General features: G+C 38.7%; 1 protein-coding gene across 1 annotated transcript in view; it reads right to left on the bottom strand.

Moving 5' to 3' along the window:
• Nucleotides 1-7,669: 7,669 nt before the first annotated feature.
• LOC107188322 (agrin-like) overlaps nt 7,670-16,583 on the bottom strand; it is a 55,323-nt gene continuing 46,409 nt past the window's right edge. The window contains exons 16-24 of the mRNA XM_015576597.1: nt 16,201-16,540; nt 15,108-15,335; nt 13,614-14,218; nt 12,048-12,459; nt 11,287-11,540; nt 10,194-10,287; nt 9,876-9,983; nt 8,651-8,825; nt 7,670-7,936 (exon numbers count right to left, since the gene is read on the bottom strand). Of these exons, the coding sequence (XP_015432083.1) occupies nt 7,679-7,936; nt 8,651-8,825; nt 9,876-9,983; nt 10,194-10,287; nt 11,287-11,540; nt 12,048-12,459; nt 13,614-14,218; nt 15,108-15,335; nt 16,201-16,540 (2,474 nt within the window). The 3' untranslated portion in view covers nt 7,670-7,678. The remainder of the gene's footprint in view (nt 7,937-8,650; nt 8,826-9,875; nt 9,984-10,193; nt 10,288-11,286; nt 11,541-12,047; nt 12,460-13,613; nt 14,219-15,107; nt 15,336-16,200; nt 16,541-16,583) is intronic.

Raw genomic sequence — 16,583 nt, 5'->3', positions numbered from 1 at the left:
ACCCTTTACTGCTCCAGCCACGAGCTGATTGAATAAGTACTGTATTATGTATATTTGAACAAAAATCAGCATGTAAATGTTATATTCGCATATTTATGAAGGTACTGTTAAGACGAACACATATAAATAATATACGACAACAAACTTGTATTTGTAGGAAAATAAAGATATTGCTCCAATACGAGCGTGATCTATTTCGTGCACGCTATAATCACGAAAACTCATATAGACGATCTGAGACAATTAATCGGATTAAACAACACAAACTTAACATGTTCTATTTCATTTCTAGTTAACAAATGCATAAAATTGAACGTTGACTCCAGACTGCTATTTTTCATCTTCAATAAAACTAATGCTGGATCTGCTTGTTGTCCACGATAATAATGCTGCTATGAACAAAAAATCATTTTTATAGAGAGGTAATGAAAATTTGGATAGTATTTAATCCTTAAAACTTTGTCGGTTCGCCGAAAAAATACTTTGACCTGATATATCGACTTTCCATGTTTACTATAATTTAAATACATGTAATGACACTTTATTTTTATAAAATAAGTTTATATAGTGGAAAACCTGAAAATATCTTCATTTTCAAGAGAAATATATTACTTTTAATAAATACCTCAAAGCCGCATATTTTGGAAGATACTTTTGAATGCTATTCGAAAATCTTAAAATGTTCTATAAGGGTTAACACGTTAAATGCCGCGGTCGATCGTAGATTCTCCGTTCCATATCGCATCAGTCACCAACAATGAATCAGCATGAAATGTAAAAAATATTACTATGTTTCCATAAATTAAAATGGTAGTAATATTCCTAGCACTTTCACTTCCAAAACATTGAATTTTCTTCACAACGTTTCTTACAAAATTTTCCAACATTTCCGACCAACGAATCGCGTGGTGTAAACAGAAATTTCATGAAAACCAGCTCGGCACTTAACGTGTTTGCCAAATGATGGTGGCCACTGAAGGAAACACAGGCAATTCAAGATAATCGCATAATTTATATTTTGTATATACAGTCACTTTACAACGCGTACTTTAGTTATACAGTGTAGCTGACAAATACTTTAGGTCAGTGAACGGCGAGTGGTCGCAGTAAAGACGGTATCCAAAGTAAAAAAGAAACTAATTCAGGTGATCGCTCCGCGGCGTTGGTGTGTCTCCCTTCGCACGAAACAAAAGACCCGGGTAACGGTGTCGTCGTAACGGAAGTGCTCAGGCGATTTGAATTTTTCTTCCGTATGGGAGAGCTCGTCGCCGTTTTTCTCGCTGGGAAGCGACGAATTTCGGATCAACGAGCTTCCCAAACACCGATTCTCTCAGGTTTCAACTAGGTTGGCAGTAATTGTGTCAGGCGTGGACTTTAATCGTTCGTTTCCTTTCTTGTCTCATTTTTCGATGAACCATAGTCGCAATGGTATTGAATAATCGGTCAAGGTAATCTTCTCGATCGCAGGCTTTCGGTTCTTGCAGACGACGTGACGGTTTTCTGTGATCCATATACATATGTGCAGTGATCCATAAAAAAATCCATCGAAATACATATTTATACTTTTACATATAGGAATTATCAACTGACACATTTCTTTGTAAATTTACATATTATGTAAGCACTCGATGATAATTTTTATAAATTACAACGTATATTTTAATAAAAATTATTCATTCGAAAATATGGATTCATCGAAGACTGAAAGAATCTACTAAAAAAGTTCGTCACTTCGTGTGCAACAGTCGAATACAAGTTCGAAGAATATGAGATATAAGCCAAATAACAAGAAGGTGGCAATTTGGGCGGCCATTAATTCGACTTCGACTATGGTATGCAGTCCGTTTGGACCGTACGAACGCTTTAATGTTTTCAACAGCTGCTTTACACTCTCAAGCGAACATGGTAACGTCTTTATAACAGTTTTATAAAAGCAATGTCGATTGTAATCCTAGCAACGGATCTTCGTTGCCACAGTGTAGCCTGAACCTCTCTGTTCATTGTTTCTTTCTCCTCGTTCTGAACGAGCGCGCGTTTACTGGCCGCAAAATTCGTCTCGATATGTCGAAGAATTTGATTCCTTCGAGGGGGATAGGGGGGGGGGGATACAAAAAAAATGTTCAAAAGGGAGGATATGTGGACGATATTGCTCGTGAACATTCGAATTCTCGCGCGATTTACCAAACGAGGAACACTTTTAACACGCAATCTTCGCGACTACGTTGCTTCCTTGTGGGTCATCGAGCGCAATATGTAAATCGATAGATATGACGAAGATATGGTCGGTTACGGTTTACAATAAAAAACGACTTTTATCAAAAACGTTTAGTACAAGCGTGCCGTCAAGAAATGAACGAACGCAATAAGAAATTCCTTTGAACGTTATCGGCTCAGGGATGACAAACTCGCAAGACGTTCACGTGATTTTGTAACAATGGTGTGTTTGGTCGATTATCGTTATTTCGAACGAACCATTAGAATTCACGTGAACGTCTACGTCGAACGTTTCCAGACAGAAATGATCTTATATGTATTTCAATTAACAGATTCGCAGTCGTTGACGTGTTTCGCCATTTTATTAACGATAGCTGGTTGCAGGATTCCTCTCTAGAAACATAAATACTTTTTACTAATGATTTAAAGAATCGTAAATTCAATGTAAGAAAATAATAAATTTTCTAAATAATTTATTCGATAAGTTGACCAATCGTTGGAAGTAGATGCTACCAAATTCAGTAAAGAGTAATCTAATTTCTCAATGGTTATAATTAATTTTTGAAAGATTGCATGGCAGATATAATTAATATTGAAAACAGTGGTCTAACATAATATGAGTTTCTTAATTGGGTTGAGTCATACATCACTTAATTGTCTTGAAAATAAAATTTTGAAAAGCAGGTAGTCACAAAAAGGATAATGTTAAAACGAACTTTCTCATTTTAATTTTTATTTGAACGACAGAATTCCCAGCAACCAGCTTTCGACACGAGTTACTGGACCAAAAGCTTCCGGTTTTAGAATAATCATCGGCTGCGAAGGTATTAACAACAAATCGATTTTTAGTATAAAAGATCATGCGTGTGTCGAGGATATGTATCGTGTCCGCACTTAAATTCTAATTGTGTAGGAGTGCGCTCAAAATAATCTTAGAATTACAGTAAGCTCCGGGTTAATCCTCAGTTTCGGATCAGTGCAACAATTTCACCTCGGATTAGCGACATAAGAGTCACCTTAACATTTCCTTCCATTGTTCTACTTCATTCAGACCCTATACACTCTAACAGCATACAATACTCCTCGGTTTAACGTTCTTCTCTGGGTACGATTTCAGTGCACTAATCCGTGCGTGACTGTGCTCACATATTCGCCGATTTACTTACGTCTAAAGAACATTCACTTATTTAGTTTAGTTTATTTTATACATTAAATGATTCGGTGACTGAGCTGGAAAGGTTCGACGAATATTAAGTTGGTGCTCGTCGACAATTAATTGGATAATTAACACTTTGACTACCGTGTCGTTTAGTCACATTAATAACACGTCATTTGGTTGGAAGGTAATTATTAATATTCAGAATATCTATAAGGTTGGAATAAGAAGGATTATGGCAACCATTGGCTTATAAAGTTTTCTTTTTGGTCATCGGTGACCGACAGACCTCATCGACAATTTTACTGTCGGTCACCAGTGACGATGTCCCAACGGAAATTATTCATTACTGTCGGTCATTAGTGATGCACATAGTTTAAATAGAAATTCTACTAACGATAACCGGTGACCGACGCGATTCAATACGTCAAAGAGAGCAAAAAGCTACGAGGACCAAATCTGGCAGTCAAAGTGTATGTTTCAACAATGAAATTAGGCTGCTGGTTAGACGTTTTGTTCGATGGAATCCATGAGGAGAGGAAGAACACGTTGACAGAGACAACTTCTTCGTTTCCTGACGAGTAACAGGAGAACTTAAAATGAGAAGGCCGTCGTGAAGACGGATTCGATGAAGATTCATAATGTTTTTCTTTTTACGATTAATTAGGTCGTCATGGCGAGTTATTTAGGTCCAACGTATGTACGTGCGCGCGCGGTATACACTAAACGACAATTAATTCGTAGATTAGCGCGTTAGATTTATGTATTTACAGGTATACACTAGTCATCAAAAGTTTGAGATTAATTTTCATGACTGATGAAAGAGTAAGACATTATTTTATGGTAATTTAATGAAGCTTGTGGTATCGGTAGGTACATGTATGAATCATTTCTGTTTTAGTTTTTGTATTTTTGTTCGGTTAAATCGTTCTGTAAAATAATAGTTTGGCTCTTCCATGAATTGTAAGAAATAGTTTCATACTTTTGACTGGTAGTGTATAGGCGTCGTTTTCATGCACGCTTCCGTACAGACACTCCTTGATGATCATTCGATTACACGCAAGCGGTTATTATATATATATATATATATAAGTAATTATTATTTTCTTGTCGACATCACGGCAATCGAATCGTCTCCCACGAAGATCGACAGTCTCTAGTGCAAAAGAGACTGAAGAGACTAGAGAGTATAATTAAAACTTGAATTCGATACCAAGTGCATAATATTTATTAAATACTTTATACTTAATTATATCTAGTTTCTAAAAAAACGATTAAAAATTCGGAGGATACGTATGTGTAATACTAAATTGAGTATATAATTTATGGCCAATGTAAACTGAAGAATGAACTTCAGCGATAAGGATAATATAAAGTAAAATATACGATTGTACTAATTATAATTCTTATTCACGTAAATGCAAATGTACTTAGATAAACATTAAAATTACTAATTACTTTCATATTATAGAATTTGTCATATCGTAAATAATAATACATTCTTGCCTGAGTAAATAAATGATGCTCGTCGAATAATTCCTATATAGGGCATTAAATTCTACGATACAACTACAAATTAGGGGATGGATGCTTAAGGCGAAAACACATTATTGTCGTCTCACATGAACTCATTTGAATATTCGTCGTCTTCGTAAAGTTGTAAAATATCATATTACTTGTCTGGGGTTGCTAAAGTAATCCATGAGAATAGGATGCTAGATAAAATCTCGCAGTACAATCATCGCATGAGAAATTATTAGACTGTCAATGTTTATATAAATCTAAACCTAATAACGTTATACTATAATAACGAGAGTTAAATGAAAATATATTTCTTCTCTCATCGCTTTCGAAATCTTAAAAATGAAAAATTTTATTGAAATTTATTTTCTGTATTTTACACCTTCAGAGACATCATAAATGCACAATAACACTGCTAATTTAATGCATTTATAACACATGAATGCGTAAAAAACATTAGAAATTGTTTCTGAAATAGTAATTAACAATATTTCGAAAACTTCGAATTTCTGTAAACATCAACAGTCTAATTATTACACTGCAAAACGTTAAGGGGGTTAATGTCGCTGTTATCCTGTCGGGGAGACGATTCGAAGCCATTTTCCGCCAACACGTGCCTCGTTTTTGCGTTTCGTCAATTCTAGTCCACTCACATTCGAATCGATCGCGATACATATTCCGTGAACCCTGTATCAAGAAGAGATTTGCCATGGCGATCGTTAGGCGGTCCGCTATTAGTATCAGTGTTAAGCTACGTGTACACTGGAGCATATGATTCCACGATTCACCTATAATTTTATTCGTTCAAATAACCGGAGTCACAGTGCATACATTTCAAACATACATTTCATCTATTTTCTGAGATTCGACAGCGGTTCATATAATAGGAGCTCAGTAGAAGTTTAATAAATCAGGGATCGAGTCAAATTTTGTGCCAATAAATGGAATTTAACTGTATCAATCTTAAAATGTAATCAATACTCCATTAAATTTCTATTTTCAAACTATCGATATTCGAACTCGATACAAACTAAAAATTTCCTTTTATTTTAGGTTCTTTCGCGTGATTTTGTTCATTTACGCCATTTTGTTTTACCAATCGAGTGACGCCATTTTGGTTTCGCGATACTTAACGATTCCGTTTCAGAATAATCGTGGAATGTGTGCTCTAATGTACGCATACGAGTACGCTGCCAAAAATTTCGAACACTTTATACGTTACAACATCTCGTCACAAGCGTCTACAACTGTAAACAATTATGATCCTTTATTCGGAGTTTCAGTAAACGTTTTCAAAGATCGTGAAGGCAAGTGATCCCAGATTTTTGGTTATCGGCGTGTAGCTTTCAAGTTCTCGCGGATTGTCGAACGGAAATGGAGTATGTTACGAGGCCTCGGAGGGTCTCCGATGTCTTATCATCCGAAAACGAATTGTAAAAGGACATCGTAGACCAATACATTCATCATATATATATATGTATACCCTACGTAGAATTCGACCGCGGTGTCCATTACATGGAATGTAATCTGCATAGAGTTATGTATAATATTTTATATTCATCATTATTTATATTTATATATTTATATATTTATATATATTTATATAATATATCTATTCTTTTGCGCATTTGTAAAAAGCCTTGCCTGCCCTAAAAACACCGTTTTCGTACGGTGTGTCTCGGTTTCCCGTATTTAATTGGTTTTTTGCGTGTCTGTGTCTCGTGTAACGTGCATAATACGTTATTCTTCGATTTTCATTTTCTCTACTGGCATTAAATCAACAAGTCCTTTAAAATACATTCCTCTATTCGGATAAATCCACGATCGTTAAATCTCTCTACCGAAACACTCAAACATAACACCGATTTATTCGTTTCGTTTATTTCCTTTCTAGTTATCTCCATTCACCCCCGTACCCCCCTCCCCCCGATTCGACGTTTCATAACGTCCATTTTTTCCCTCTTTTTTTTTTTTAGTCAGTCTTGGCATCGTAAAACATTTATAGGTGCTTCAATATATTATTAACTTACAGAGTAACGACTAACGATTATCGATAAGTCCCCCCACCCCTCCCACCCTACAGCTCGAACTCGGCTGATTTTCGTTTATTCAAACCCACCCTTATTCCGTGTTTCTCTCCTCGCTCTATCTCCCCCCCTTTTTATACGTATACGCGTGAAATTCATACATACATACATATAGATTCATATATGTATATTTAATCTCGTCGACTTAAAAATATATTATTGTCCTTCGATGAGAACCGTAGTAGCATTTAACGTCGGATGCTTCGTTGCTACACGTCTCCCCTTCCCTCTGCCCTTGCACCTCCTTCGTCTTCCGGTCATTGGTACCGGAAGTATTTTCCTCCTCCAACAAACGTGGCTCTCGTCCGTTTATACACTATATTCGAACGAAAATAAATATACGAGTTAGCCGTGGCTAATATTATTCGATTCCCCTAACTTCTTTCCCATGGCACACGATTCATCGTTCACTTCAGTAGTTCCCGTTTCGTTTCAAAAGGACCTTCGGCAGGCGATCACGTGACTCCGTCTCGTCGACGCCCGCCATCTTGTTTCCTTCTTAGTTCGGTGGGGCTTCCTTTCGAACTCGGTTCCGTTGACCGACGAAAACGAACTCGTCCACGAACGAGTATTTCCCTCGTTCGGCCGTGTTTTTAGGCTGGTGCTAACTCGTCCGAGACGTGACCCGCGTCCGTTCGACGAGCGTGGCCGTCGGGGACGACGTCGCGTTGACGATCGTTGTCGTTTCCGGGGTTCGTTATCATACGTCGTTGTCGTGACAGTGCTCGATCTTCCGTCTGGCCAACTGTACCCGCCGTTTGTCCACGACGAAGTCCGACACGCAGCCTTTGACGCCACGATGGCCAGGTTTACCGCCGACGAACAGCTTGCCGTTGGTCGTCAGCAGCGTGGCCTCCGTCGACATCTTGACCGGGGCGAAATCGTCGATCTGTATCGTCGTTGCACGACGTCTCCTCGACGCACGGATGTGATGGAACACGCCGTCGTCCACTCGTTCCTGAATTAATGACAGAGAATTATATCCTTTATTCGTCGATGATGGGATTCGAAATTTCATGGGTTTTTTTACGGTAAATGGAAATATTTATTGCATCATTCGAATGTTATAAATACAGTACTGGCTATAAGTATGGGACGAAAGGTCATGATTGATTGAATAGGAATTTGTTATTCTGTTAAGCTGCGTCTGCACTACGTAGTATAAGACGTTATATATATAATAGAGTTATAAAACTTCTTAGAGACACAGAAAGTAAAAATGTTATATAACGTTTTTCGTGTTGTATAGCAGGTTGGATGTTATCCATCAAGTGTGATGTTAATATTAATAATGGAATGTGAAATGGTACACATACTTGTTACAGACTTGGCCAGAAGGTATAATCTTGTAACAAACTATGAAAACATGTTGTGTAACAATTTGTTGTATAACATTGTTTTGTTATATGTTGTAGACGCAGCTTTAGGGTATAATAAAAATCACGGAATCGGTATATAATGGTGTCTCATTTAAGTGCGACCCATCGAATACCTTTTGTAATCGCGAAAACGCGATAAATATTTTATACATAATTTGAATGGTGTTAAGTGGTCAGTATCCTACAGACTTTGTGGTTTTCTCAAAGTTTTCTAGATCATCGATGCTTTTGTTCAAATAACTACATATTTTTTCAGGGTAATTCTGCGAGTAGAATATAGTAGAAATACAAACCCTGCTTCTCAAGGATATGTGCTCGATTTTGCTCTTGTACGTGAGAACCACCTGGCCGCTGTGCAACGACAGCATAAGATGTTCGACTTTACCCCTACCGATCCAGGCGATCAGACCCTCCGGATGCGTCGTTCTCAGTCTCAGCTCGAACTTATTCGACTGTTGTCCTCTGCGCCTAAAAATATCGCTCGATGTTAGTCGCGATGCCTTGCTCGAATCATTCAACACCGAACTACTGTGCTGTGGGACGTGAACATTACACATACAGGCAAGCATTACAAGAAATTAAGGAGAATATTCTGCAATTTTAACCCTTCGAATTTATATAGTCTTTCTAAATATTGAACGCGTAATAATTGTATTTTTTGGAATTTCTTCTTTCAACCCTTTCGCTTTTTGCATAGTTTGATCGAAAAACGAGGACAGTAGAACGTTGATTATTGGAAAGTCTCGAGTGTCGATATATCGGAACATAAAACGAGTGGACTGGTGGTCATCTTGTTTCAATTATTTTGATTGATGTATGAAACTGTGGATATCCTAGAACAAATACTGGAAAAACTATTTCTCAAAATGGATTCGTCTGTTAGTTCGGATAATTGAGGTTCTACTTGGTGTCATTATTCAGTATCATTCCTAACTTACCATGACGCATATTATTTATTTAAATAGGGCTCTGAAGAAGATAGATCTCTAAACTACAGATTTCACGCATTTATAGTAATGGTGAATGCTTGGAACATATCTGAATTAGAATTTAAAAAATTAGTAAATACACAAGGAAAACTATTGTAGTTTATACCAGGCTTGTGTGAAACACTGCCACGAAATTGCGAATATTCACAAATATCCACAGTCTAATTATTACGTCATTATTATACATATTATGTTCCAATTACTGTGTACAAATAGTATTCCGCGAGGACTCATTGTAACAGACGTTGCTATCCATAGATTAATTAATGAACAACATCCACGTTTATTGGACCCAAACAGCGACATGGTTGATTACCAAAATAATTAAACGGATTATAAAATGAACATTGATTTATGGCTGAAAAAAATTAATTTTCTCTGTGACTCGAAGGGTTTCGCAGAAGTGTTAACTACAAAAAAACAGCTAGGATGGCACGCGTGACGAGAAGACAGGTGGATGGGGCCAAGGTAAAACCACGGGTGATCCCCCTGCAACGAGTACACAGCCATTTTCTACCTAGAAACTTACTCCGTGTAATCGTAACTGTCGTACTCGTAGTCGACGTCCTCATCCAAGTCGTAGTCGGAGTAGGACTCCTCAAAGTACTCGCCGAGGGTAGTGTTAGTCGAGTTAGTACTAGTTTGGTGTTACACAATCAGAAGGTTAGTGATACTTTCGTTCGTAAGGATCTAGTTAGTTCTACCGTTTTACTAATGTTTATTTCGGACAGCCCTATCAAAACTCGGTGCCCCTAATTCGGAATGTACCTCGAGAGAGGTGTGCGCTGCGGTGATCTAGGAATTTATAAATAGAAATCGCAGAAGTGTCGGTCTGCGTTGCGTTTACCTTCGACCGTTACGATGACGGAATTGCAGGAAGTTGTCGCCCTTGAAGCGTACCGGCCGTTCGAACACCTCGGTGGATACGTCGTAGCCCATGACTGGAACAATTAATGGAAACGTATGTAGCGGGCAGAAACGTGAGAGGAAAGTTTTTGCTTCAAACGAAAGAAAACTTTTCTCTTGTTGAAATCGAGGGTTTCGAGTGACCTTGTCCTTGGACAAAAGGGTAGTAAAACATGTGCGTTGCAGGCCTACGGGTCTGTTTAGCACCGTCGCACAGTCACGTATATACGTAAATTTTATTTGCCGAGGAAAAGGTTTTCCCTTTCCCTCGGAAACTTTGTCTATTTTTTAGGTGTACGACTTTCTCTGTGCGACCATCGAGGATCGGCACGAAGACGTTAAATTGTAGCTAGCCGTCCGCGCGTGCACTTGTTGTATCGAATGTTCCCGATTTTTCGTATCATCATTTGTTGCGTGAAATACTTTCACATACAGTTTTTATATTAATTTATTCGTTATTAAATAAACTAGGTTTTTGTTCTCGCGAATATAGTGAACATCCATTTACATCTCACCCGTCGTATTCCTAACGTATCATCATCAGTGGATTGTATTTAATTTATTTGTATCGTGTGCAGTTCTTCAAGAATTCAGTGAGATTAAAAATAGTGACAACGACAATTGTGGGGTTCAGTGCAAGAGGGAGATATGGCTCAACAGTAGTGTTGTGAGATATTAAGGCTTTTATAGAAAGTAGTGTATATCATAGTACACTATAATTGTATGCATATTAGGTGTATAAATTAATTTGTGGCCCAAAACCACTCGATCCGAATTTTCATAAAACTTCACACAGAGTGGAAATGACGGAAACTATTCGGCGTATTTTTTCATTTATAAGATTCATGTTTAGGGGATGAAATCACCCCTCAAAGTTGACTGATGGAAAACAATGGAGTGATGTTCTATATTGACATAACCCATGAACTATCATAAATGCACTAGTACGATCTGATACTCCACACAAATTATTGGACCCAAATGGTTCCTTTATTTTTATTTCTAGTCTAATTGTACGAAACTGGTGAACTTACAAAATTCGCAATGCAAGCCGTTGTAACCGCTGGCGCACTTGCACAGATAGCTGTTCAGAAGAGGCAAACACACACCGCCGTTGTGACAAGGATTCTCGTTACTTGGGCAGGGCAAACCATCGTAAATCTCCGTGTTGTGTTGAGTAACATTTACGGCCAGGTTCTGGTACGTCTTTCCGTTCACCATCAGCCTCTGCACCGCGCCTACTAATCCCGTCCAGGCTCCTGCTAGACGATGAACCTCACGCCAATGTCTGTAACCCCACGTCAAATCAATGTTCAACTGTTCAAACAATATTTACTTCCATTTCATTTTTATACAGGGTGTCCGGGTAATGTTGTCAGAAACTCTAAGAGTCAATTGAAAAAATCCAGAATGACAAAATTGTACTGGAGGTTTCGTTTCCAAATTAATAACCTTTAAGAACAGGGATAATGTATTGTACAGGATATTGTACACGAAAAATGTATTCTTTTCATCCTCATCATCTACCATTAACAACAGAAAATTATTCAATTAAAATTGATATTTAGTGATGTTTCAAATCTTCATTCGTTTCGAAATCTATGCACCACTCAGAAAGACCTTCAAAATAATTTCTCAAAGTTCTCAATATTTATTTCCAAAAGCACCCTGTATAATCTCTCAATATTCAGAATCTCTAGATCAGAAAGCTAAGCTAGAAAGGATGGTCGAGGTTTTCAATTCACGTCGGTTCTCGTGTCAGAAGAAAATCATTCGATTGATATTCCGTACGTACTTAACGCCGCCGACGTAAAGCGGCATCTCCAAATTCAGTTCGGTCAGAGGGCTGCCGGACAATCCTCTGGCGACCGTACCGTCGTCCAATTGGAGAACACCCTCTCTGCCGAGTCTGCTGACTCGCACGCAGTGCCAGGTGTCGAGGGTAACGGTGTCCGGCGAGGTGATATTGGCGATGCCACTCCCAAGATTGAATCTGAACTCCAATTTACCGTGGACCAGGTTCAGACTAATGAAATCACCGCGGCCGTTGTTCAGTTGGCCGTTGTACAGAAGCAGACCGTCGCTCGCGTGCGTGAGGAACCACAGCTCGATCGAGAACGCTTTCGCAACACCCTCCAGACAGGGAAGCTCCAGGAAACCGTCCCCGGACATCTCGGGTATCAGCAACTCCGTTAGTTCGGCATCCACTGTAATCAGTTCGAGGTTGCGATTGTTAGGCGTGCACACGGACCGAGAGATATTGTTCTCTGAGTACTATGATCGATAGACTGCAAATTTCGTTAATTAATTAATACTGTTTCAGTTAGAATATTATATTACGAACGGATACTTTAAGTGCCGTGTCGGACACCGGTGACCGATAGTAGATTTTCCGTTCGGGTCGTGGTCGGTTAAGTTAATAACTTACTAACGATGAATCTATATGAAATGTAGAGGATAATACCTTGTTTTTCAAACTTTTACAATGGGACTCGTATTTCCAGCTTTCTTTCAGACATATCTGTTCAAAATATTTCTTGCAAAATTTTGGAAGATTCGTAAACAGAAAGGTCATTGAAATCAGCTCGGGACTTAATATGATAATGTATAGTGGAAGGAAGGGAAAATACTTTTTATGTTTCCATTTAATACCAATAAGTTGGTCCACATAATATGTCAATTAGTATAAATATCTGTAGCCTGTTGGAGACATTGGTTTGGTTTTGAATCGGGAAAAGGAACCAACGATTTCCAAAATGAGGATTGAAATTGATTAGGTTCGGAAATTTTGTCCCTTTAAGATAACTGTTAATTTTTTTTTAGTTCATTTAACTGAGCATTTATCGAAAATTTACTGTGGTCCTACAGTCTACTAGGGAACCCTTCCTCGAGGAATCTAGAATTTTATGCCAAAATCCGGAAATTAATCAGGTTCGGAAATTTTATCCTTCTACAATAACTGTTCCAAAACGATCCCGAGTATTGAGCATTTATCGAAGATTTACTGTGATCCCACAGTCTACTAGCGAATCGTTCCTCGAGCAGTCTAGAATTTTATGCAAAAATCCGAAAATTTTTTCCCTCTACAACTGTTCATTTCTTTGCGTTCATCTAACTGAGAATTTATCGAAGGTTTACTGTGGTCCCACAGTCTACTATCAAACCGTTTTTCGAGCAGTCTAGAATTTCATGCCAAAACCCGGAAATTGATCAGATTTAGAAATTTCGTTCCTCTACGATAACAGTTTCAAAGCGATCCCGAATGTCGAGCACTTATCGAAAATTTTCTGCAATTCCACAGTCTACTAGCGAACTATTTCACAAGCAGTCTCATCGACCACTAAAAAACTGATATACTCACGAATTTCACAGTGTTCACCGGTTCGTCCAGGTGGGCACTTGCAAACGTAACCGCCCTGCGGAAGTATGTCGCAGGTGGCGCCATGTTGGCATGGTTCGCCGATGCAAGGATCTAACGATTCCTCGCAGTTTCTACCTGTGAACTGGGGTGGACAGATGCACCTGTAATCAGGTGGATCGTACTTCTCCACCGCGTAATTCCCGTGTTCGTAACCGTTCTCGTAATCGACCTCGTAATCGTAATCGCACTTCGGGGTCGCGCAACGTTTCTTCCCGTTCTTCTTCGATCGCCGTTGATCGATCGCTGTGCAATGCGATCCCTGGCAACGAACGATGTTCACGCCACCCTTGTTTCTACCCTTCCCACGTTTCTGGATCCTACGGCACTCACGGCCGTCGCAGAGATCCTCCTCGAAGATCGGCTGACAGGTCGCACCGTTCTGACAGGGCAGATTCGCGCACGCGTTCTCCCCGCACTCCTTCACTCGGTACGTCTCCAGGATGTCTTTGTCGTTGCCCACGTGAAGGTCCACGAAGTTTCGGTTGATCTTCAGCTTACGGATGCAACCGAGGAAACCGTGGTTCGTGCCGATATTTTCGTATACTCTAATGAAAGCGAGAAAATTGTATGTCAATGAAATTGCGTGAGAAGTTTTTTCTAATGTGGCGTTTTTATGGGGAGCCTTCGATCTATTGTTTCGCGAGTCTAAGTGACACAATTACGGACAGTGTTGGTATTATCGAGGTGTGAAATCATTTTTTTTTAACGAAGGTCAACTCCGATTTTACTCGGGGAAATTAATACCTAGATTGAACTGTTATACTTAAGCTGCTTTATTTATTAAATTTCGTATCTTAATGTTGAATCTGAGAATTTGGTTGATTCTTCAAACGGTCTAAGTGAAAGTTACAAGAAGTCGCACCTGCACGGAGGTAGTGATAAATAATATACTTTTATGGAATAAAGTCATGATTTCCTTGTTACGTCTAAATTTTAGTAGATATATTTTTTTAAAAAAATGAAGTAAATTTGTTTTAATGGCTCACTAATAGGTGTAAGAACTCCTTTTTTTGTTTCTTCGATTTTTTATTAATTTTTAACTATTCCATAAACAATTTTTTTGAAGCTTCCTGGAATAATTAAATTTACTAGAGGCCAGGAGAAAACAATTATTAACAATTTGTCATTATTTTTAAAAGAACAATCAGAAGAATTGTGAAAGAAAATTTCAGTACTAGATCGAACGATTTATGTTTCTCCTAAGTGGTTAACACGGCATTCCCATAACAAGGTTAAAGAATTGAGAATACCCTCGAATAACGCGGTTAAATAATTGCGTAGAATAGTTGTAGCTTCGCTAGTTATAGTTTTTAGCCCAGTACGACACTAATTCCCATAACAAGGAAACATTTAGGACCCTAACCACTATGATATAAGCGGATTGCCTGTAATTTAACTTCAAGACGTTTCGCGGAGCACTCTAACGATACTTACTTGGAGAAATTTGTGGGCATGTTCCCGATGAACGTGTTCTGGTTCAAGTCCAACGACTTCAGCATCCCTTGGCTTTGACCGGCCACGTCCTCGCCGTCGTTGAAAATCAGAACCCCGTCCTTGTGGTACCTCTTCGCCGCCACACGGTGGTACGTTTTCATAGTGACCCTCTCCGGAGAAGTTAGAATCACCGGTCCGTTTCCCAAATTGTATCGAAACTCCACGTGACTGTGGGAGAAGTTAGACGGAGAACGTTTACTATAGCGAACATGAAACTCGTGAAATAATTAGCTCGGTCTGTGTCGGGTTTGTCGATCGAAGAATTAATTTCGGGTTCATATTTACAATCAACTCTTTAGGACACGTGTAAATTCTTTACTATCGCTTCACTTCTCGATTTTTATCACTCTAGAAAATTCTGATGGGTGTGTTTGTAAATATTGAATTGTGTATATGAATGGTTACAGTAAATGTACTATTTTTAGTTAAATATTAGGTGTACCAATAAGTAATCCAGTAGTTTGTATTAATAAAGTATTAATAACTCTTTTCCATTGTAAAAATGGCAGATGATGTGGGAGATATTAGATATTATTGCACGAATGTAGTTTTTTAATTTTATGAAAATAAGTATTCAAGTTGGCAGAACCTTGTAAATTATTCATTGGTACACCCCAATAACAACACACATCATAAATTCCGTGTGTACGATTATTCAGCTGTTACAGAAAATGTATTTTCTTGTACTTCGACCTAATCACATTTCTTAAACGCTCTTGCGACTTCTTACATTTTCCCGATGTAATCTTAATCTCTCATTGGGTTCACGAAATATGAAATAAAATTGTTAGTGATCTACGTATTCCTCTTTCCTCGTCATTATTTCGAATGCATAGATGGATTCAGGACCATAGCAGGTGAAAGACATTTCAAGAGATCGAACATAAAAGGGTTGAAATTGACAAATATTCAATATCCGCTTTTATACATCACAAGAATATTTCCGATCGTTAATTATTCGGTAATACATGGAACAATGACCACGTTAATTCCCTGTTTTCGGTGTTAGCTTAGGTGGTAAACAGATACGAACCCGTCGACGATGGCCAGCGACACGAAATCCCCTGTCCCGTCGCTCTTCTGTTGGTTGTAAAGTATAATCCCATTGTCAGCGTACGTCTTGAACTCCACCTCGATGCTGAACTTGTGGTAAGCCTTCAGCCTGCTCATCCTTACGTAGCTCTTCCCGTCGAACGACGGCACCTCGTAATCCCGTTTGTTGATCTCCTCGTCGCACAATAAACCGGTGTAATTCGGCCGGCAGATGCACACGAACGTCGCGCTTGGCAGATCGATGCAGGTCGATGTCGCGTGACACGGATACGACAGGCAGGCACGGAACTCTTCGGTCGGTGTGACCGGCACGTAATTAGCTGGAAACAGGTTAATTAGATTCGTTTCTGTGGATCCGTTCGA

The sequence above is a fragment of the Dufourea novaeangliae genome, unplaced genomic scaffold (assembly GCF_001272555.1).
Source record: "Dufourea novaeangliae isolate 0120121106 unplaced genomic scaffold, ASM127255v1 scaffold124, whole genome shotgun sequence".
Classification (NCBI taxonomy): Eukaryota; Metazoa; Arthropoda; class Insecta; order Hymenoptera; family Halictidae; genus Dufourea; species Dufourea novaeangliae.
Note: the sequence above shows the minus strand (reverse complement) of the source record. Positions and strands in the feature narration are given on the sequence as shown.